Here is a 24218-nt window from a genome sequence, read left to right as displayed (position 1 = left end):
TGGCACAAGCAGTTTGAGACTGGCTGCTAACCTAAAGCCTGGTGGTTTGAACCCACCCAATAGCATGGTGGAAGAAAGACCTGGCTATCTGCTTCTGTAAAAATTACAGCCAAGAAGACTGTGGAGCAGTCCTACTCTGTAACACATGGGTTGCCCTGAGTTGGAATTAACTCAGTGGCAGTGGGTTTGGTTTTGGTTTTTATGTTGATGTGTCATCCCCAGGTTATCAGTTATCTTATGTTCTCCCATCCCCAGCACCTTAAGCCTTCACACTTTTCTGTCTTTCCACCGTACCTACTCCTGGTGTCTAAGTTTACCTCTGCCTTGTCCGGCTCTTCTACTTCTGCAGGCAAGTGTTGTGGGCCCTGTTGGAGGAAATCACACAGCTTAGTGAATTGATGCCAGCCCAGATATGTGGTCTGCCACCATGCATGGTCTTCAGCGACACCTGGCAGTCCTCCCGTGGTATCTCTTCAGTGCCTCCGCTACTCCCCTCAGCTGCTCTTCCATTTTGTCTCCAAGACATCTACCCTAATCTTGGTCATCCTGCCCTTCCCTTTTCCCAAATAGAGAAAAGTGAAGCCATCTAGCAGAATCTACTGAACAGTCTACCCCCAAACTCAACAAACTTATTTGCAGCTGTTTTTACCTCTCAATTTAGCAGAGGATCAATCTAAGGCAGTCTTTATGCTCTTGATCCTACCTGGCACCTCACCGAATGTGCCTTAGCATATATCCCCCTTCTCTCTTTTATTATTTCACCCTCTGCTCCTCACCCAGTTCTGTCCCCTCAGCATGTAGACATGCACAGATCTTTCCCTTCAAACCTAAAGCAAACAAAAAGCCTCTCTCGTGTTTTAGTAGGTGTCAGTTCCTTCCTTTGGCTGCCAACCTTCTTCAAAAACTCATCTTACTTTATGTTTCTCCACTTCCTAACTTTCCTTTGTCCTACTGTATTTAGGCTTGTTTCCCTGCTGACTACTGAAACTTTTGCTGAAGCCCCCAATTGGACCTTAAATTCAGCATGTCTAAAACTGTACTGATCCATTTCTTAAAATGCTTGTCCTATCTTGGTTAATGACATCACTATCTGTCCTTCATTGAAGCCAAAAACCTGAGAGTTGTCCTACATTCCTCCTCTTCATCCTCATTCCACCTCTCATCTACTTGGTTACTAGGTCACCTGAGTTCTGCCTCCTTTCTACCACCTTAGTCCTCATTTTCACTTGCATTTAATGGTGGTTTGGTGATCATCAGTTTTCTTCATACCACTACAATAACTAACTTTCTTTTTATTCCTTATAGAAATTTTATGACATGTAAATAGGCACACACATACACACACATATGTGTAGTAAATATCATTTTGTAATTAAAAAATTTTTTTCTGTCCTTATACAAGCACATATGTAAAATACAGAGCTTTTTGCAATTAGTGTAATATAGTGCTTTTTATTGATATATATGGATTTATTTTTTTAAATGGCTTATATGGTATTCAAGTATGGGTGTTCCATGATTTATTTAACTGGATCTTTATTGACGGACATTTTTGATTTCTACTTTTTCATTACAAATAATACAGGACTAAACATCATTGTTTATCACATGACCTTTCAAAATTATAAATCTAACTGAATTATTCCCCTTTTAAAAACTCAATGGCTTCCCATTGCCTGTTGGATAAAGCCCATACTCTTTTAAAAGGCACAAGATGCCTCCTGTGATTTGTTTTCTCCCTATCTGCCCAGCTTTGTCTCTTTTCTGTACATTTCTTTGAACTTTATCCTTTGGCCTGCTGAGCTTCTTGCAGTTACCTGATCATGACTGAGCTGCTATTCTACCTGGAATGCCCTCTCCTTCCATAGTTCCCTGAAAAATTCCCACCCACCCTGCAGGTGTCGGTGCTTGAGCCATGCCAGCAGAATGGCTTGGTGCCTCAACATCTTGCTACTTTTAAGAGCTTGTCAGAAATGCAGGACCTACTGATTCCAGATTAGCATTTTAACAACATTCCTAGTGATATGTGTGTACACTCAAGTTTGGGAAGTACTGCCTTCGTATACCACTACACCTAGCATGTTCTTTTTATTGAATTAATTACAAGGTTGAAATTATTTGCTTACATCTTTCATATCAGATGGGGCTTAAGGGCACTGCTGTGTCTTATTTATCTGTCTATCTCCAGCACAGTGCCTGGTACAGAGTATATGTCTCATAACATCAGTGTTGAAGGGATTGGAATTCTTCTATAATATTCATTGTACTATGCAGAAGCCTAATATTTGTATATATTTTTCCATATCTCCTGAGAAAAATTTGTTTAATAAATACCATACCTGTGGACATTATCTGGATATCATCCTACCAAGTCAGTGGTTTTCAACCTGGGCTTAAACCCTGATTGCCTGGGGGAACTTTGCAAAATACAAATGTAGGTAGTCCCGGACTTGCGACAGATTTGAGTTAACAATGAGCTGTGTTTCTTTTGTACATCTCATTAGTAGTATGTAATACATACAGTGTTGTAGCACGTAATTCTCAGATGTTCACTCACAGATGCTCATTGCTATGATTTATAAAGATACTGATAATAAAAGGCAATAATAATGAAAACTAAGTCAGAACCGACTTACGAAGGAGTCGTTCAGAACAGAGCCCTGACATAAGTCAGGGACTATCTGTACTGTTTCTCCCCAGACTTCCCAAATCCGAGCTTCATTTGTTTTTGAAGGAAAATAATTACTAGATAACAGCATGTCAGAGAATTCTGGCTGGAGCCTCTGAAAGTACTGAGGCCCAGGAAGAGTGTAAGGCAGATGCCACAGATGCTTACTAGGGCCAGTGTAATAGGCCTCTCCCCAGGCACCTTCCCACAGAGCATTTTTGGTTTGGGTTTGGTTAACACCAAACTTGTTAAAACCGTTGCTGTGAAGTCAATTCTAACTCATAGCGACCCTATAAAACAGAGTGGAACTGCCCTATAGGGTTTCCCAGGTTGGAATTTTATGGAAGCAGATTGCCACATCTTTCTCCCATGGAGCATGGCTGGGGGGTTCGAACTGCCAACCTTTTGGTTAGAAGCTGAGCACTTAACCACTGCACCACCAGGACTCCTATGGTTAGCATAGGATGAAGAAATCCTTTCTTCTGAAGTTTTTAATTGACAGTTTTTACTTCTATTAGAACAAACATATTTTGAAGGCAAGGTAATGAATTGAGAAAGGTTATGAAAATTTTAACTGATTGCTGCTTTTTTTTGGGGGGGGATGGTCAGGTACTTACAATTTCATTAGAAATTCCTAAAAGAATTCAAAGTGCCTTAAAAAATGCAGAAGAATCAAAGCAATCCCTTCATCGGCTTCTGGAGCAAGAAGCGGGTCTCTTCACCTCCATTAACAGCCACTTACTGACCGCACAGCCCTGGATGGATGATCTGGGGACCATGATTAATCAAATTGAAGAGATTGAACGGCATCTCGCTTACCTCAAGTGGATCTCACAAATTGAGGAACTAAGGTAAAATGCGCTTCTTTGTTCTCATAATTATTGTTTTCCTTTGAGGCTTCTGTTTCAAAGAGGGCATGCATGCCATTAAATAATTGAGTTAATTAAAGATTATAACAATAGTTTTACCAGTTGTTATGAAAATAGCATTATGATAATGATTCTTTTCCCTTTTTTGTGAATGAACAAACTTTTCAGGGAGCTTAATTTACATTTGACAGAAAGTAAGATCTAAGCAGGTTAAGATTTTAAGTCCTATAGGTGTATTGTGGACACATGATGAAAACTATTATTTATAATGCTAAGTTAATAAATAAATTACCCTTCAGTGTCATGATATTCCTATTTAGTGTTATTTTTTAGAAAGTCACTTAATGAAATGCTTTCTATATAATTTAAATGAATTTTATCAATGGGAAGCAGCTAATAAAAGCTACGCAGGTCTTTTAGATGAATAACACTGAGTTCTGCTACCTGTGGGTAGAAAAAAATAAAGACTTGACCTTAGTTCTTTTAGAATTATATACATCCCACTGGTAATTGATTGTGAATGTCTGGTATTGGTTTTTCAAATAAGCCAAGGTAACATCTCCCATCTTCATTGCCAGATTGTTTGATTTCATGATATGGCTCACCACCCCCTTCTGAATTGTGCTGTTCCATCCCTGATCTGTTTTAATTCTTTTTGTTTTGTTTTTTTAATTTTTATTGTGCTTTATGTGAAAGTTTACAAATCAAGTCAGTCTCTCACACAAAAACCCATATACACCTTGCTACACACTCCCAGTTACTGTCCTCCTAATGAGACAGCCTGCTCTCTCCCTCCATTCTCTCTTTTCATGTCCATTTCACCAGCTTCTAACCCCCTCCACCCTCTCATCTCCCCCCAGGCAGGAGATGCCAATCCCTGATCTGTTTTAAATGTAGCTTACTCTTCCTTGCTTCAAAGCTGTCAACAACCACTAATGTCTGGAATGCTTACGGGAGAAAAATCGCTGGAGAGAATCTTCAAGTCTTGTTTCAAATGTGTCATAGTTAATGTATTGTTATTTCTTCAGAAGGGTAATTCTGTATCCCTTTGTTCTACATATGTTTCCCAAGGTTTTTTAAGAATTTTACATATTAGTACAGTATAAAAATCTTTTACATATAGGAGTTTTGTATTTAGAGAAAAGATGATATGCCTAATATTGTAGCATTACTAGCGATTCCAGAAATTGACTTAAGCATTTTAAAGCATCTCATTTTAATTTTTTTTATCATTTTTATCAGAAGAAATATTTTACTTTTAAATAAAATGTTTGATTGTATAGGGCCGAATATGTAAAATACTGGCTTATGGGCTGAATTTGTCCTAAAGACATGTTCTGTTTGGCTTGTGTTTTAAAGAATTTCATTAATTGGTCATGATTTCTGGGTTCTTTTGAAAAAGTTTAAGATTTGTCCACACTGGACCTACACTCCAGGGTAGCAGCAGTTCGCTGAAGCCCTAGGGTGGGGGATGTAGTGTTTAGTATGCCTTTGCCTTCATGCACTTTGCTTTGCTCATTTACCTGTCAGCCTTTGTAGGCTTTTGAGTTTTCCATCCTTGATTTAGAGCTTACTTTGAATATTACCTGGAACTTCACCAATGGTAGCTTGACATTAGGACTCTGCGGTACCACCTCCTTAAGATCAGCCACGCAAAGTATGCAGAATTAGAGACTATCAAGTTTTTTTTTTTTTTTTTAGAATCTTGATCAAAAGGGGGAAAATGAGGACAGAACTTCAAATTCTTATGAAATTTGGACTTTCTGGAGCCATGGAGGTTGGATGACCCCCTTGAAACTATTGCCTTGAGGAAATCTTTAAACCTTAAACTGAAACTATCTGCTGAAATCATCTTGAAAACAAGCAATAGTTTAACTTAATTTAAAGAATTATCCATATGAGATCAAACTGACAACAGATGAGAAGCTTAGGGGGCAGTGAGTTTTTATTTTTGGTGGTGAAACAATATGGAAAAGGATATTGAGAAAAGTGGCACAACTTAAAAAATGTAACTAATGTCATTGAATTAAATACATGTAGAAATTGTTGAATTGATATTTTGCTGTGTATATCTTTACAAAAAAAAAATCCTCTAAATGTCAAGGAGCAGTATGTGAACCCATTTGTGTTCAAAATAAAGGACATTCAATGGACAAAACATAAAATTTCTCTGGAAGGATATATAAGAATAGAGATTGCATTTGGGGAATGGAAATTGAGGGGGTCAGGGGACTTTTACTTTGGACTTAAGCAATTGTTATTTTTATAAATTAATTTTTAAAAAGTATTCCAAAAAATTTCTTCTGCGCTCCTTTCCTCTTCCAAATTTGACCTTACTAGTTGCTCCCCACACTATTTCCCTGGATTGAGATACCAAAGACTTTGTAAAAGAAAGGTGTTACCCGAAATGAGTGGTGCCTGAGGGACTGCAACACAGGGCAAGTCAGTTCTGTTGGGCAGAGTGTGGAGGGAAAAGTGGAGGGAGGTGTCCTGAGTCTTAGAAGGATGCTGAATTTGAGGACTCGTGGTTCCCAGACAGACTTGAGTATCAGGTAAAAAATCACCTCAGGGTGGTACTTCCTTCTTCCTTGGATGTAACTTTATTTAAAATAGGAGGGAAAAGCAGTTTTTCTCAATTCGAGATGATTTTGAAAAAACTGTCTTTAAAGTTTGCTTTGCCTTGTTTTACAGTGATAACATCCAACAATATCTGATGACCAATAATGTACCCGAGGCAGCCTCTACTCTGGTGTCTATGGCAGAACTTGACATCAAGCTTCAGGAATCATCTTGTACTCATCTTCTTGGTTTCATGAGAGCCACCGTGAAATTCTGGCATAAAATTCTCAAGGACAAGCTTACGAGGTAGGTAATTTACCCATAAACCATAAACCAAACCTGTTGCCATGGATTTGATCTGACTCATAGCAACCCTATAGGACAAAGTAGAACTGTCCTATGGGGTTTCTGGTGAATTCCAACTGCCAACCTTTTGGTTAGCAGCTGTAGATCTTAGCCACTGTGCCACCTGGGTTTCCAATTTTTCCCATATTTCATGGTAATTGTTTTCAGATGGATATTTGCTGATCAGTGTACTTTATTGAAATATGTGTGTTACTTTTCTGTTACAGTGATTTTGAGGAAACATTAGTACAGCTTCACTGGCCATTCATTGGACCTCCTCAGTCTCAAACTATTGGCTTAAGTCGACCAGCCAGTGCCCCTGAGATATACACTAACCTGGAGACACTGTTTTGTCAGCTTCTGAAACTGCAAACCTCGTATCTTTGCTGGATTTGAAAACTTACTAATATATCTTTTTTCTGTAGTGGATTTGTGGCTAGAGAGTAAAACTTTTTGAAAGTGACCAGGAGGCCAAATGGGAGTCCTGGGTTTGGACTTGACCTGGATATGCCCATCGAGTAGTGTGTTATTGTCTTTTGAAGTGAATGTCATGTGGGTGGGAGAGCTGTGAGGAAGAGTTCTGAAGTAAATGGCTAGCCCAAGTTTGTATCACACACAGGTCTCTTGGCCTAATAGAAAAAAAAAAAATAGGCATTGGGAGGAAAGCGTAGTAATTTAGTGTTAATTTAATAAAACAATTACTTGTATTTGTTTCCTTACTCATTAATATTCTTTATCTTAGGAAAGACAGATTAATTCTAATAACATTTTTTGTGCATTTTTTGCTGAGTTCATATTTTAGAGTACATATTATTTTTACTATAACTGACTTTACTTAGCATCTGATATATTTGTTGGGAAAATCTCTTGCATACATACGTACACACAGAAACACACACACCTTTCTGATTCTTTTCCTTGACTTGACTCTGTCAGAGATGAGTTACTTACTGAGCCAAAGCAACTCCCAGAAAAATACTCCCTGCCTGCATCCTCTTCTGTCATCCTGCCCATCCAGATTATGCTGACCCCCCTTCAGAAGCGGTTCAGGTATCACTTCAGAGGGAACCGGCAGACCAATGTTATAAGCAAGGTGTGCTTTGCCACCTCTTGTCCTTGGTTTTTATTAATAGCAGATGTTAAAGGTTTCTACACTTCTGGTTTAAGTTAAAATCTGATTCTATTCACATTTCTATTTTTTCTCTAAAAAGCTTAATTTCTGTTTTGTCACTGCCCCTGGGAGATGTATTTTGGGACTTGTGTTGATGTGTTGTAGGAGTCAGTGTACTCATTATCACATCATCTGACCCATTTCTCAAGTTTCCCCATGGGTGTGCTGTAGCGTTTGCAGTGGCAGTTTTTACAAATGGATCCATATTGTGTTTTATGTGTAAATTGCTCCTTCAGGTTTATAAATGTATCAGAAAGCAAAGTAAAAGTCGGCAGATAGTAGAGCATTAGGATATTGAATGGAGGTGCTGATGCTAAAAAGATGTGTAGCCATGCAAGGGGGAGGATGGGAGTAAAGGATGGGAATGGCTCTGAAGAAATTATCACCAACATTTTAGTTGAAGGACTCCATCTATGTATAGTGGGCATATTGTTGATAAGACCAAAACCAAACCCAGTGCCATCGAGTCAATTCTGACTCATAGCGACCCTATAGGACAGAGTAGAACTGTCCCATAGAGTTTCCAAGGAACACCTGGTGGATTCGAACTGCCAACCCTTTGGTTAGCAGCTGTAGCACTTAACCACTACACCACCAGAGTTTTCATATTGTTGGTAGTCATCTTTAATTAGACTTGAAAAGCAATCATAGACATCTATTTTCAATGAAATATGTTGAGAATTATAACCTTAGGAGTTACTAAGGGGTGGATATTACCTTGTTTATCCTTGAGTTTTGCTACGTCTAATGCAGTGCTCGTATCAGGGGCTCAGCAAGTGCTTAAAATTGAATGTAAATAAGTGCCAGAATAGATTAGTGCCAGAATGTGTTATATATGAATTAGCTTATAGGCTTTATAGAATTCTAAAGGAATCAAGGGATAGGCAGTTGTGTTTGCACAGGAAGGAGTAGAGTGGCAGTGGATTTCTGGTTCGTAAATCTAGTTTATTCTTTTGTACTTTATGGGTCTCCTCCTTTTTGAGACGGAGTGTTGGTAGAAAGAAAAGTAAAACCTGTTAGTAAGTAGTAAGACAAAGATGTAAACCTAAAGTTGTAGAGGGACAGTAATAATTTGAGGGAAAAATATTATGAATTACACTGGCTGCTTTTAAAATTATGGTTCCAGTGGTCCTAGCACTCTGTCATCAAGCCTGAACGGTATAGCCCTTGAGATTAGACACTGCCCTTTACTCATCTGTTGTATTCCTAGCATTTAGCACAGAACAGGAATTTATCAGTCAGTACAGTAAATGTTTTTCAGTGGCTAGCCAACAAAACTTGGAAGGTGTTGTAGAATCATCTCTAGGACAATTTAAAATGCTGCATAAAAAGCATGAGAAAAAAAATATTTTGAAAGCTATTTCAAAATAAATTTAAAGGCCATCAGTTCTTTGTAATACTCATCATTTTGTATTACCAAGTTGCTAGGCTTTAAATTTACATGGCATTGTAAATGTATGAGTTTATTGACTTAGCCCATGTTATTGGAATTTGTTGGGAGTACATTGAGAAGCATTTGATATTAAGCCTTATGAGTTTAAAATTCCGAATAGAAATTGTGCTTTTACAGATAGGACTCTTGAGCTAATTTTTGTGAATGCTGTGTGTTTACAATTACAGAGAGTAATTTAGTTGTAACTTTCTAGTTGGAATGACTTTTAAGAATGCAAACTATTTTACCTTCTTTCTTAGCCTGAATGGTACCTGGCTCAGGTACTTATGTGGATTACAAACCACACTCAATTTCTGGATGAGAAGATTCAGCCCATATTAGACAAAGTTGGCTCTTCGGTAAATGCAAGGGTAAGAGACTCGCGGTTTTAGAGTTGTATGTATACATGAATAACCAACCTGTCATTTACATACTTTGTGATTATGCTTTTCTTTTAGCTTGAATTTTCTCGGGGCCTTATGATGCTGGTTCTTGAGAAGTTAGCTACTGATATTCCTTGCCTGCTCTATGATGACAGTCTCTTCTGTCATTTGGTGGATGAGGCGCTTTTGTTTGAAAGGGAGCTACACAGTGTTCATGGCTATCCTAGCACTTTTGCTAATTGTATGCATATTCTGTCAGAGGAAACCTGTTTTCAGAGATGGTTGACTGTGGAGAGAAAATGTAAGTGCCAACGTGTTCATCGGGGTGGGGAAGAGATGTCTGTTTGTGTGTATATACATTTTTTTATATTTTCTTCCTCCAGTTCTGGGTAGGAACTAAAAAAAAACTAGAACCATGTAAATTTTTCTTGGTTAGGGTTTACCAAGTTGCTTTCAAAGATCATCTTATTTTCTTTTTTCTCATTAAGCTTCAGATTCTCTTATAATTATACTCTGCATATTTCTAGAGAGGAGTATGCAAGCTAGTTGGGTGTATAACTGTTTATTTAGAATTTTTATATGGTATTTTTGCTCTGGGTAGAATCTCTGGTTATAGCTTGTTTAGTATAACTGTTTTGAAGATTTGTTGGTGGGAAAGGAAAGTACAGCATGTTAAATATAGTGCAACTAGTGGAAGGTTGTGAAAGAAGCCCTGGTGGCACAGTGGTTAAGCGCTCGGCCGCTAACCAAAGGGTTGACGGTTCGAACCCACCAGCCACTCTACAGGAGAAAGATGTGGCAGTCTGCTTCCATAAAGATTACAGCCTTAGGAACCCTATGGAGCAGTTCTACTCTGTCCTGTAGGGTTGCTGTGAGTCTGAATCGACTCACTGACAATGGGTTTGGTTTTGGGGTTTAGTAAGTTTATTTTTTATATAAAAGTCATCATCCCTAAAAAATTATAAGTTGTAAAGTTAAGAATGACTGTCACTTTAATTGACCTAATCCTGTTTTCTGCATATTAGTTGCTCTTCAAAAAATGGACTCAATGCTTTCATCAGAAGCTGCCTGGATATCCCAGTATAAGGATATCACTGATGTGGATGAAATGAAAGTTCCAGACTGTGCAGAAACTTTTATGACTCTGCTTTTGGTTATAACTGGTAAGTACACGTTTTTTAAAGATAGGACTTTGTTTTTAAAAGTACTGACTTTTCATTTGGTACTTTTCCAAGTAGTTTAACGAAATTAATACAACATGGTGGTTATTATACTATCTTTACATTTTCTTTCTATTTTGGCAGAAATCTAGCACAATATTCTGACTTTGGGATTTTTAATAATTTAAGTAAGAACTTAAACATGGGTATACATGAAGAAACACTTCCTGAATTGTTTTACATAAAAACAAATAAGAGTTTAATTTTATCATCTTTCTTGCCATTCATCTTTTTAAATGTCTATAGTAAATGGTGATTGACCCAAATTTTAAATATTATTTCTTTGGCTTCGATTTGTCAAAGATTGAAGGAGAGAATAAAATAATACAGTAACTTTCAGGATTGGGGTAATAATAGGAACTTCTCATATGGTGGAGGAATTTCCTAGCCAGAGGGTGGCACAGCAGCCTCTATCCCTGCTGGTTCTCCAGGTGCCACTAGGCCCTTTGCCACCTTCCTCCTGTGTCCTGTTTCTTGGATCTGTATAGTAACCTGAAGAAATGTTATTCTTACCAAGTTAGTAAGTAATTCCATATTAACTGTAGGAAAAAAATAGAAATATATATATATAAACACTGAAACACAAGAAAATTAAGGTAAAACATATCTTTTAAAAAATTTTTTATTAGGAAAATTTTCAAAGTAGAATAATATAATGAATCCCCTGTTATGTATTTTTCTCAACTTTTTTTTTCCTGGAGTATTTTAAAGAAAATTTCAGACATCTTATCTTTTCATCTATATTACTTTTAATCTATCATATTTCTTTTAATCTCTCATACCTCCTCTTTCCTTTTTTTTTTTTTTAAATACCATTTATTTGTTGAATTTCGGAACTGGAGCCATGTAAATTTTTCTTGGTTAGGGTTTACCAAGTTGCCTTCAGAGATTATCTTATTTTCTATCGAACTTCAGTTTTTTTCTGTACCGTATATAATTTTCTCATATATATATTTTTTAATTGAGATAATTTACATATAGCGAAATGCACAGATCTTAAATATATAGTTTAGGGAATTTTGACAAGTGTATTTACTTGTCAAGCCCACATCTTTAGAGAGCTTAGAAATAGACCTATAATTGAATGAATGGTAAATTGTTTTCTGACAGTCATCAAAGCAGTTTAATGGGGGAAAAGCTGTAACTATATCATGGACGATACCAAAAATTTTATGTCTTTTTAACTTTCTTGACAGACAGGTATAAAAATCTCCCCACAGCTTCCCGAAAGCTGCAGTTCCTGGAGTTACAGAAGGACTTAGTAGATGATTTTAGGATACGATTAACTCAGGTGATGAAAGAAGAGACTAGAGCTTCCCTTGGCTTTCGATACTGTGCAATTCTTAATGCTGTTAACTACATCTCAACAGTACTAGCAGATTGGGCTGATAATGTTGTAAGTTAATGTGTTATTGTATTAAGTAATGTATTAGTAGTTAGAACTATTTTACTTACCTTTTAAAACATTAAATCTATCTCAAGAAAAAAATACACATATTACGCAGGATCATAACGATATCAAATTTAGGTGTGGCTGAAGTACACATTCTTCTTAATCAGAAAACCCATTGGTTAAGTAATCCTGGGATTTTAATGTACATAATCATTGGAAAAGAAAGCCTTTTATGAAATAATTGTTTATAGAATGAATCCCTTCCTCTTTTGACTTTGTACTCAAGGAACATACTTTACGTGGGTTACTGCCATCACAGAAAAAGTTAAGATTAAATAATGGTGTCAAAATCAAGAAGAGCCAGGACTTTAAGGAAAATAAAAGAGTAACATTATTTCATACCTTAAAACATGATAGATACTATGAAGAATCGTAACAAAACCCATAAATATTATTTAAAAATTTTTAATTATATATTAAAAAAAAATTTAACATTTTATTTCTTTTCAAACATATACAAAAGTAAATAGAATAGTAAAATGAACCCCCGTGTGGCCACCACCCTGCTTCATACGCCAGTTTTGTTTCATTTAAACTCTCCTCTACCCCCTACACTTGATTGTTTTTAAGTCGATCTCAGATAGCATATTCATAGTAAATATTTCAGTATTTCTGAGAGAAAAGAACTTTTTTAAAAAACATAACCACAATATCATTATCACATCTAAAAAATTTAACTAGTTCCTTATATTAAAACCACCAAACCAAACCCATTACTGTTGAGTCGATTCCGACTCAGAGAACCTGTAGAACAGAGTGGAACTGCCCATAGAGTTTCCAAGGCTATAAATCTTTAAGGAAGCAAACTGCCACATCTTTATCCCAGGGAGAAGCTGGGGGGTTCAAACTGCCAACCTTTCAGTTATTAGCTGATTGCTTAACCACTATGCCACCAGGGCTCTTTGTTCCTTATATTAGAAGATATATTTTAAAATAACTCTAAAGATCAAAACCTTGGGTCAGGTAACATGTACTGTGTAGCATGTAAACAGTTCAACACAGAGTTACCATACAACACAGCAATTCTCGTAGATATAGATCTAAGAGTTGAAAACATATGTCCACACAAAAAGAAAAAAAAAATTTTTTTTTTTTTGGCTTTAACAAAGAAATTTATTTTCTTACAGTCTAGTAGACTAGAAGTACAAATTCTGGGCATCAGCTCCAGGGGAAGGCTTTCTCTGTCAGTTCTGGAGGAAGGTCCTTCTCATCAATCGTCCCCTGGACTAGGAGCTTCTCCGTGTCCACATAAAAATTTGTACATGGATGTTTATAACAGTGAAGTAGAAACAACCCAAATGTCCCTCAACAAAGAATAGATACATAAAATGTGCCATATCTATACAATGAAATATTCAGCAATTAAAAAGGAATGAAATACTGATCCATACAACATAGATGAACTTTGAAAACATTATGCTGAGTTAAAGAAGCCAGGCACAAAAGGCCACATGTTATGATTTCATTTATATGAAATGTCCAGAATAGGCAAATCTATAGAGACAAAAGTAGAATAGTGGTTGCCTAGGGCTGGGGAAGGGTGTGGGTAAGGGGGTTGAAAGGTGATGAAGGCATGTGGGGTTTTTTTAGGGGGTAATTAAAATGTTCTAAAATGGACTGTCATCATGGATGCACAACACTAAATGTATTAAAAGCCATTAAATTGTACACTTTAAATGGGTAAATTGTATTATGTGAATTATATCTCAAGCTGTGAAAAAAATGTATTAATAAATGTGTTAACATATTTTTGCTTGCAGTTCTTTCTGCAACTTCAGCAGGCAGCACTGGAGGTCTGTGCAGAGAGTAATACACTCAGTAAATTGCAGCTGGGACAACTAGCCTCTATGGAGAGTTCTGTCTTTGATGACATGATTAACCTTTTAGAGCGTTTAAAGCATGACATGTTGACCCGTCAAGTAGACCATGTTTTTAGAGAAGTTAAGGATGCTGCAAAATTGTATAAAAAAGAAAGGTGAATCCTCTGTATTTTTCTTTAAGTCAACTCTAGTTTGGTGAAAGATGGATGATGCATGCAATCAAATTTCTGAGTTTCTAGGTAGGACAGGGTTTGGCCTCTTGTACTCTGAACTTTTACTGTTTTTGATGGAAATCTTTCTAAAATATGTTCTTTCAGACCTTCTTAATCAGAATAAGCTGATTAATTTAACCTTCAGATATGTTTGTAAATATAGAGAGGTGGTGTGTGGTCTGGGTTGAATGGACTAGCCCATCACCCATTTTACACAGTAAGGTTCTCCTGTAGTACTGTGTCTGCTTGCATAGTACCATTTATTCCACTACCATGATCCCCTTGGGACACCTTTTACCTTTACTAGACTTTGAGTCCTTGAGAGCAAACAATGTCTGTTTGTCCTAGCACAGTCCCTGCCACAGAGTACTTACAATAAGTTTGGAAGTGTTATTAATCCCCATTGAATTGGCTGGTGTCTTAAATGCTAATACATTTTACATTTTAGCTGTTTTGTAATTACATCTGTAAACCATATAAAATTTGAGTGACTATTTTTTGAAATGTTTTCTTTATCGTCATATTAAGTAAAGAGTATTGAGAGCTAAAGTTTAAATATGAATACACTTATTTTCTGATAGAGCTTTTAAAGTTGGGTTGTACTTTTTTTCTTATCTAAAATATACCAGGACTATTTAAACACACTGCACTTCTGAAAATTTGAAATGATTTGTTAAATCTTTAGAAATATGAGATGATGAGAAATTTCATGGTAAAACTTCTTGTGCTCCAAGCTATGCCGTTCTTGCTTTTCCAGATGGTTGTCCTTGCCGTCTCAGTCAGAGCAGGCAGTAATGTCCCTGTCCAGTTCAGCTTGCCCATTACTGCTTATATTACGAGACCGCTTACTTCAGTTGGAGCAACAGCTTTGCTTCTCCTTATTTAAAATTTTTTGGCAAATGCTTGTAGAGAAGCTGGATATATACATCTATCAAGAAGTAAGTAAGAGTAGATGGTATCATTGGACTGTGATGATAAAGGCAATTGTTATATCATGAATTATCCTTCATTTCAGATCATTCTTGCTAATCACTTCAATGAAGGAGGAGCAGCTCAGTTGCAGTTTGATATGACTCGGAATCTTTTCCCTTTGTTTTCCCACTATTGCAAGAGACCAGAAAATTATTTTAAGCAGTAAGCTCAATATTTAACTATTAATTGATGCATCAAATTGTTAAAGGAAGTCGACTCCTTTTTTAAATAACTTTAGGGTCCCAATGATGTTTGGTGGAATAGGTACAGGATCAATTAAAAATTTAAAACATTGTACATCTACTGTATGCTGAGAGCACGATGCTGAACGCAGTTGGGAAACCAAACCAGTATAAAATGTGACTGTTGAGCTCAAGAGTTTACCAGAGTAGGTGTAAATTACACCTCAGGTCTTGCTTTTTAGCATTTGGTTTAATGCTCCTATTTGCTTATTACTAGGGGATAAAATAGAAAATGAAAGCAAATATAGTTCTGCCATATTCCACAAATATAAGAAATTACAAATATATTTAGTTAACTATTAAAATAGGCCAGGCCTGGAAGAAATTTTTTTTCTTAAACATTTTATATTACTTTCCAACTATAAATTTACGTAAGAATAATTCTTAGAAGTTTTTTACTGATTTTGTTGGTTTAAAATTTAAATTATTTAGGGAGTTTCTTTTAAGTATTTCTTTTAAGCATAGTATAAAATGAAAGATCATTTTTGCTCATTTCAGTAAGATATTTGACTATTCCTGAATTTTTTTTTTATTTCAGTATTCTACCTTTCTGCTATTTCTTTCATTTTATCCCTTAATTAACTCTCTTTTCCCATATCCTAATTTACTTAAAGTCTTAGCTACGTTACATAGACTGTTGATGTCAAATAGTAATATATGCATATTGAAAACAGATGTCCCTGAGTAGTACAAACCGTTAAGGAGTTTGGCTGCTAACTGAAAGGTTGGTGGTTTGAGTCTATCCAGAGGTGCCTCAGAAGAAAGGCCTGGCAGTCTACTTTGGGAAAATCAGTAAATTGAAGACCCTATGTGTGTCCGTTCTATTCTGACACACATGCAGTCACCATGAGTCAGGATCCACTTGACAGCAAGTGATTACTGGTTATTATCTTACAGTACCCTAGTGGAATATAAACCCTACATATAAATAGCCTTACCATGTTAAAAAAGCCAAATAATAGATCCATGAGTAGTCTTTATAGAGGACATGGGGACTATCAGTATAGGGAAGTATTCACTTTGTCAAAATAAAAGTTGTTACAGGTTAATAGGGATGATATAGATAACAGAGATCTCATTTCCCTCCTTTTTTTTTCTTTAAACAGTATAAAAGAAGCTTGTATCATCTTGAATTTGAACATTGGTTCTGCCCTACTGCTGAAAGATGTACTGCAATCAGCTTCTGGGCAACCTCCTGCCACAGCGGCATTAAATGAAGTTGGAATTTACAAACTGGCTCAACAAGATGTAGAGATTCTACTTAATTTGAGAGCAAATTGGCCTAATACTGGAAAATGATACAAGTTTTTTAAGAAAAGCTTTTTGAGAATTTTTTTCTTTAACAAAGAGGACGCCAACTGGATTTCAAGTTATGTGATGACTGTCTGTAATTAATGAAACTGGACAACTGAAAACTTTACAGAATCATTTATTATCTTGGACTTCAGGTGTTATTAAAATGGTGACCATATAGCTCGAAACCTCTTTTCCCTAAGGAAAAAAAAAAACATAATATTCAGAAACTATGAAAACTCAGTAATTCCATTTACAAATATAAATGCCGATGTGTCCGTTGAAGAAAATACAAGAGCAGAGGTAATAAATTGTGACTGACTTTCAATATCCCGTGCTAATCAAGGGAAGAGACTGCTGTGGATAGTCAAACATAGTGAATAAACTTAAAAAAAAAAAAATTAGAATGCATGTTTATAATCCAGGTTCCTGGGAGTTCACTGTACTTCCATAAGAAACACACTGTGAAATGGTGACTAAGGTAGGATCGGCCTTCATTTTCCACAAATGTCCTTCCATTTAAAATACTTCCTAGTTCCATTCCAGTGGCAGTGGGCAGCTTTTTCTTTCAGGATGAAACATTTCAGGCTAGAGCACTCTGTCTCACTCTTTCCCCTGGGGTAGGGAATGTAATTTAACATTTTTTGTTTCATATTTATGTAACTGATGATAAGGTGAGAATCTTAAACTTTCTTCTTCTTCTAACTTTTCCTTGGTCTTGGGCTGTATTAATGATTTCTTGATTAATAAATCCTCAGAGTAAAACTTTTAAACAAATTGAGCTAGATTAACTGAAGGCTTTATATAACTGTCAAATTTAATTCAGTAATTTTTTTTCCTGACTTAGCATTTAGTTAGTACTTTTCATGCTCTAACACCTCAAATCTACGTTTCTAGGTTATGCTGGCATGCAACCTGCATTACTGATAAACATTTACTTTGCACTAGATAATTTTGAGGAAATATTTTGAGATAAATTCCATTACTTTACCCAAGCGATATATAGATAAAATGCAATCTCGATAGCATTCTTCAGTGAGATGGAAAAACTAATCACTAACTTTATATGGAAGGAAAAAAGGCCCTGAATAAGTAAAGCTTTATTAAAAAAGAAAGTAGGAGGCCTGACACTACCTGATCTGGGAACCAATACACTATACAGCCACAGTAGTCAAAAACAGCCTGGTACTGGTACAATAACAGACATATAGACCAATGGAACAGAATTGAGAACCCAGACATAAATCTATCAACCTATGGACAGCTGATCTTTGACTAAGGACCAAAGTTTATTGAATGGGGAAGGGACAGTATCTTCAAAAAATGTTTCTGGCAAAATTGGGTATCTGTCTTTGAGAATCCATAGCTCATACCATACACAAAAATTAACTCAAAATGGATCTAAGACCTAATATAAAACCTAAAACTATAAAGATTGTGGAGGAAAAAATAGGGACAGCGCTAGGGGCTCTAAATATGGCATAATAGAATAGCAAACATAACTAAAAGGGCACACACAGAAGAAAATGAACTAGATAAATGGGACCATCTAAAAATTAAACACTTAATGCTCAACAAAAGAGTAAAAAGACAACCTACAGTTTGAGAAAAAATTTTTGGCTATGACATATCGAACAAGGGTCTAACCACTAAAATTTATAGAAAACCAATAGCTCAACAACAACAAAAGACAAATAGTCCAATTAAAAAATGGGCAAAAGGTATGAACAGACACTTCACCAAAGAAGACATTCGGGCTGCTAACATATGAAGAAATGCTTGTGGTCATTAGCAATTAGAGAGATGGCAAACCCAACTACGATGAGATACCACTTCATCCTGACATTACTTGCACAGGGTGAGGTTGTGGGAAGATTGGAATTCTTATACACTGCTGGTGGGAATGTAAAATGGTACAACCACTATGGAAAACAATATGGCGCTTTCTCGAAAAGCTAGAAATAGAAATACCATATGATCCAGCAATCCCACTCCTAAGTATATACCCTAAAGAAATAAGAGCTGTGACACAAATAGACATATGCACACCTATGTTCATTACAGCAGCATTCACAGTAGAAGAAGGTAGAAGTAACCTAAGTGCCCATCAAAAGACGAATGGATTAGCAAACTGTGGTACATACACACAATGGGATGCTATGCAATGGTAAAGGATAATGACAAATCCACTAAACATAACAGGGATGAATTTGTAGGACATTATGCTAAGTGAAATAAGCCATTCACAAAAGGACAAATAGTCTATTAGACCTTTTGGTTAGCAGCTGAGCTTTTAACTACTATGCCACCAGGGCTCCAAAAATAGATAGTAGACAAGTGTTAATATTGGAGAAGGGAAAGGCAGTACACAATATGGGAGAAGTAAGCACAACATGATTAAGCCAAGAGAGGACACTGAGAGGAATGCAGAAATAAAGGACAACACAATAACTATTAGAGCACCGACAATCCTGCAACAATAGTATTAACAAATGATAATTTATAAATGGATACATAGATAGACAGGCCAAGAGGTGAGGGAGGGTATAAGGGAGCACAACCAATGGTAGAAAGGTTTGGCGGTGGAAATTACTAAATACATAACTGTAGGTGCTCCTTATAAATTAATATGGACAATAGAACACACATGTGGCACAGTTAGGGAACCCTCTTAGACATAACTAAACACCTCACGGATCAAGTTCCCAGGCTCAAAGGCAAAGGACTATAGACTTGGGGGACAACTATGACAATTGGCACAACATAGTTCTTAAACACGATGTTCTATATCTTACTTTGGTGAGTAACGTCTGGAGTTTTAAAAGCTTGGGAGTGGCCATCTAAGATACAATTATAGGTCTCTTCCAGTTTGGAGCAAAAGAGAATGAAAACAACCAAAGTCTCAAGGGAGCAATTAGTCCAAAGGAGTAATGGATCAATGAACCACAGCCTACCTGACCCTGAGACCAGAAGAACTAGATGGTGTCCTGCTACCACTACGAACAGCTCTTGCTGGGATTAAAACAGAGGGTGCCAAACAGAGCAGGAGGAAAATGTAGAACAAAAGATGAAAATTTAAAAAAAGACTAGACTTACTGGTCTGACAGAGAATGGAGGAACCCCCGAGGCTATGGCCCTAAGACATCCTTTTGACCTGGAACTGAAGCTGTTCTGGGAGACTACCTTTCCGTCAAACAATAGACAAGCCCATAAAAAAAAAACAATAACACCTGAGATGAACGTGCTCCTTAGAACAATCAATTATAAGAGATCGAAAGGGCAATATTTGCTCAAAAGCAGAGATGAGAAGGCAGGAAAACAAACAAAAAAACCAAATTTGTTGCCATCGAGTTGATTTTGACTCAGCAACCCCATAGGACAGAGTAGAACTGCCCCACAGGGTTTCCAATGGTGTAAATCTTTAAGGAAGCAGACTGCCACATCTTTCTCCTGCAGTGCACCTTTCGGCTAGCAGCCAAGTGCTTAACCACTATACTGCCACAGCTCCAAGGAGGCAGGAAGGAGTAGAAAATCAAGATGAAAGGAAACAGGGAAACCAGGGCAGAATGGGGAGAGTGCTGACACATTGTGGGGAACGAAGCCAAGGTCATGAAACACTTTATGTACAAACTATGGAACGGGAATCTAATTTGCTCCGTAAACTTGCACCTCATGCACAATTAAAAAAACAAGAGGAAAAATAGTTCTATTACTCTGTATTTTATACAAAGATTTTTCAAGCTAGTGTATTGAGCTTAAAGCTTTTCTGGTAGTTCTAGCAGATTGGGGCTTTTCCACCTCATTCTTTGAGAATTGCTGGGGTTTTCCATGAGAAAAGAATGAAGCTGCCTCTGGAACTTCCTAACTTCAGCATTTTGTCCCTCCTCTTCCCAAGCTCAGAGACTTTATTATCAGCCCTCCTTGTCCTCTCTAGTCAGCTGAAAGTGTCAAGGGAATGAAAAATTTCTCTTTAAAGGTAGGAACCTGTCATGGATTGAATTATGTCACCCCAAAAATGTGTGTATCAACTTGGTTAGGCCATGATTCCCAGTATTGTGTGGTTGTCCTCCATTTTGTGATTATAATTTTATGTTGAGAGGATTAGGGTGGGATTGTAACACCACCCTTATTCAGGTCGCCTCCCTGATCCAAGGTAAAGGGAGTTTCCCTGGGGTGTAGTCTGTACCACCTTTTATCTCTCAAGAGATAAAAGGAAAGGGAAGCAAGCAGAGAGTTGGGGACCTCATATCACCAAGAAGGCAGCACCAGGAGCAGAGTGTGTTCTTTGGACACGGGGTCCCTGGGCCTGAGAAGCTCCTTGACCAGGGGAAGATAGAGGACAAAGGACCTTCTTCCAGAGCTGACAAAGACAGAAAGCCTTCCCCTGGAGCTGACACCCTGAATTTGGACTTGTAACCTACTAGACTGTGAGAAAATACAACTTTCTTTGTTAAAGCCATCCACTTATGGTGTTTCTGTTATGGCAACACTAGATGACTAAGACAGAACCTCTATTCTAAAATGTAGTAATTCTACTTAAAAATCATGACATATTAAAATATTACGCATTCAAAAAAAAAACTTACACTTCGTCCCTGAATTTTTCCAAGGTTATTGCATGTCCATCATCTTTTAAAACTTCATCTGCAGTACATAGACCCAAGGTCTTTAGGGCTATAAAAGTGAGTGTGAGAAGAAACAAAAATTTACAAAGTGAGGATTATTTTCAGCTAAAGAAAGCGATGGGATGACCACGAACTACTATCTAAATTTCTAGAAGATACTGACCTTCTTTATACTGTACAAATGATATGCTGCCTCTATTTGAGGAGTCCATCATCTCAAACATAGCCACAATATTACTGTTATCCATAAAGAAAGAAAAAGGCACGCCTGTTACTTGGGCAATTCTCAGTCTTTCCAATGTAGCTATTAAATATTCTCTTGGTTTTCCTGCAAAAGTTACAATTCTTTCTGATATAAAATTTAAAATATGTCACAAAGGCAAACAGTCATTTAGTCATTTAACAATTATTAAACACCTGTGTTATTTAGTGGGGGTTATTGTTTATGGGGAGCCTTGGTGGCAGAGTGGTTAAGTGCTCAGCTGCTAAACAAAAGGTCTGCAGTTTGAGTCCACCAGCCACTCTAGTCAGAATTAACTCGACAGCAATGAGTTTTTTTTTTTTTTATTGCTTATGAAGTACTGAGTTTCAGTTTACAGTGATGGAAAAATTACATTGATTAAGGGTAGGGTTCCACAGCTGATTAATTGCTGTCAATAAGTTATATACCTGTAAAAAGTTGAACGGGCAAAATTTGTGTGATAGCTATATTTACAATGACAAAAAAAAAAAAAGAGTAGCTGCTGAAGCTGCTTATGTATAACCAAACATTTCATGGGATTTGGTTCCTTGGTTTGAAGGTTTAGGGTCATGGTTTCATAGGACATTGGCCGAATAATGTGTTTAGTGCTTCTGTTGTACCTCCTAGTTCACTGTGTGGTGTCTGGGCTTTTAAAAGCTTGCAAGTGGCCTCTATTCACCTGGAGCAACAGAGGAAGAAGGAGAGTCAGGAATAGGAGGAGGACATGGAATGTGTGACTAATTGCCTCCATGAACAGCTGCCTCCTTTGCCATGAGACCAGAAGAACTGGATAGTGCCCAGTTACCGTTGCTGAATATTTTTTTATCAAAGATTCTATAGAAGAACCTGATCAAAAGAGGGAAAATGCAGAAAAGAATTTCAAATTCTCATGGACTCCAGACTTTTGGACCCAGCGGCTAGATGAACCCCTAAGACTACTGCCCTGAGATAACCTTTAAACCTTGAACCAAAAATATCCCCTGAATCCTTCTTAAAACGAAACAATAGCTTAGGCTTAACTAGTAAAGAATGTTGTGGGTTTTTGTTTTTTTTGCATTTTGTTCTTTTAAGATATATCTATGTGGGATCAAACTGACAACAGCAACTTGAAAGATTAGACAGGAAACTTAGGGGGCACTGAGTTTATGTTAATGGGGGAAGAACAACTCAGAAAAGGAGGGTGAAAGTGGTTGCACAACTTGAAGAATGTAATCAATGTCGCTGAATTGTACATGTAGAAATTATTGAATTGGTGCATGTTCTGCTGTGTATATTCTCAACAACAACAAAATAAATTATATATGAAAAAAGAATACACCCAAGAAAACCCTGTGGAGCAGTTTTACTCTATAACACATGTAGTTGCCATTAGCTGTAATATACTGGGGGTGGGGGGGGAGCAACAGGAAATCTTTATGGAAGCAGATTGCCAGATCTTTCTTTTGGCACCGCTGCGTGGGTTCAACCATCAACCTTTAGTTTAGTAGTCAATGGCAAACGCTTTCGCCATCCAGGTGATTTAAAATGAAATTATCACCTTAACATAACTTTTATCACACATCACACAAAGATTATGAAATGATTTAAACTTTGTAAAGGATTCAGACGTGTAAAAAATGTCAGGAAAAGCTGCCTCCTGAAAATGGCCCTCTTAGTCTATCAATTGTTTACTTCCCCTACCAGATTAAAAATTCTTAACCCTTTGGTGACCAGTTATTTTCTGCTTTAAATTTTTTGTTGCCTCCGTATGTTTTCATTAATGGAAGCATGCTGAATCATGAAATGTGTCTAAAATTTTGGCAGGTAGTATAGATTTTTTTTTTCTTGTCCCCTCCCACAAGCCTACGCTTAAGTGCTTAGTGGTACACATGAAGTACCACTAATTATACCCCAGAGTCCCCACCCAGGTCTATTGGTGCATACGTCTAACACACAAAAATTTTTTAAAATTCTATTTTTCCTACCAAAAATCCAGACGCCTCATACAATACCCTGTAAAAACAGTAATTTGCAGTACACACTCATTTCTTCGGTTTCAAACAGTCATAAAGGCCTCTGCCTGGTGGCAGCATGCACTACCAAGTGGTACAGCAGCTTTCCAACCAACCTCAGAATCTGAAAAAGATCATGGTCGCTATATGTACCGCAGGCACGTTTCTTGCCAAGTATAAGGACGGTTCATTTAATCTTCCCCACGTTCCCATGAGATCGGTACTATTATTACTCCGATTTTCTAGAGAGGAGACAAAAACTGCCTTTTTTTAAGGGGTGGAACCAGGCGCCTGACACCAGATCCTCCCACTGCTATGATCCTGCCATCTGCTCAAGTCCCGAAGCACCTGGCTTGTGGATGGCACAACCAGGTCATTCAAAAAGTATTTGTGTAATTTAGTCCGTTAGCAGCAGGAGAACTCAAAGAGCCGAGAGGCACGAGTGTGTGAGTGTGTCCAGGTGGATGTATACGGGAGAGTCGCGGGCGTGGAGGCGAGGCTGTACCGTGTATGGAGGCAGGTGGGACACAAAGCCGAGTGGTAGGCGAGACCCTTACCCGGACGGAAAAAGAGGAGTGCGCTGGTGAGCAGGTTCAGGAACTCCATGATCTTATGTTTTTCCAAATATTCCCTGGCCTCGCGTTCCCGGTTGCGGCTGGGCTCCATGGCTCCGCGTGGGTCTGTCGCTAGGCGACCAGACCCTTCGCCTTCACTCAGGCGCC

At 37.4% G+C, this 24218-nt stretch overlaps 2 protein-coding genes across 5 annotated transcripts in view; one reads left to right on the top strand and one right to left on the bottom strand.

Annotated features, from left to right (window-relative positions):
- RINT1 (RAD50 interactor 1) overlaps positions 1-17389 on the top strand; it is a 22768-nt gene extending 5379 nt beyond the window's left edge. For all 3 annotated transcript variants that reach the window (XM_049894477.1, XM_049894475.1, XM_049894478.1), the window contains 12 exons: positions 3278-3519; positions 6229-6402; positions 6669-6818; positions 7378-7534; positions 9305-9415; positions 9503-9728; positions 10453-10590; positions 11844-12043; positions 13861-14075; positions 14890-15070; positions 15148-15266; positions 16453-17389. In XM_049894477.1, coding sequence (XP_049750434.1) covers positions 3278-3519; positions 6229-6402; positions 6669-6818; positions 7378-7534; positions 9305-9415; positions 9503-9728; positions 10453-10590; positions 11844-12043; positions 13861-14075; positions 14890-15070; positions 15148-15266; positions 16453-16645 — 2106 coding nt within the window. In that variant the 3' untranslated portion in view covers positions 16646-17389. The remainder of the gene's footprint in view (positions 1-3277; positions 3520-6228; positions 6403-6668; positions 6819-7377; positions 7535-9304; positions 9416-9502; positions 9729-10452; positions 10591-11843; positions 12044-13860; positions 14076-14889; positions 15071-15147; positions 15267-16452) is intronic.
- EFCAB10 (EF-hand calcium binding domain 10) lies at positions 16762-24218 on the bottom strand. Of its 2 annotated transcripts, XM_049894489.1 has the most exons (4): positions 24054-24218; positions 21428-21592; positions 21226-21313; positions 16762-16837 (listed from the first exon to the last, which is right to left on the bottom strand). In XM_049894489.1, the coding sequence occupies exons 1-4, from the start codon at positions 24160-24162 to the stop codon at positions 16801-16803; spliced, it is 399 nt and encodes a 132-aa protein (XP_049750446.1). In that variant the 5' UTR covers positions 24163-24218; the 3' UTR covers positions 16762-16800. The 2 variants fall into 2 exon arrangements, with proteins under 2 accessions (XP_049750446.1, XP_049750447.1); XM_049894490.1 differs by lacking the exon at positions 21428-21592.

The sequence above is a fragment of the Elephas maximus genome, chromosome 8, assembly GCF_024166365.1.
Source record: "Elephas maximus indicus isolate mEleMax1 chromosome 8, mEleMax1 primary haplotype, whole genome shotgun sequence".
Taxonomy (NCBI): domain Eukaryota; kingdom Metazoa; phylum Chordata; class Mammalia; order Proboscidea; family Elephantidae; genus Elephas; species Elephas maximus.
Note: the sequence above shows the minus strand (reverse complement) of the source record. Positions and strands in the feature narration are given on the sequence as shown.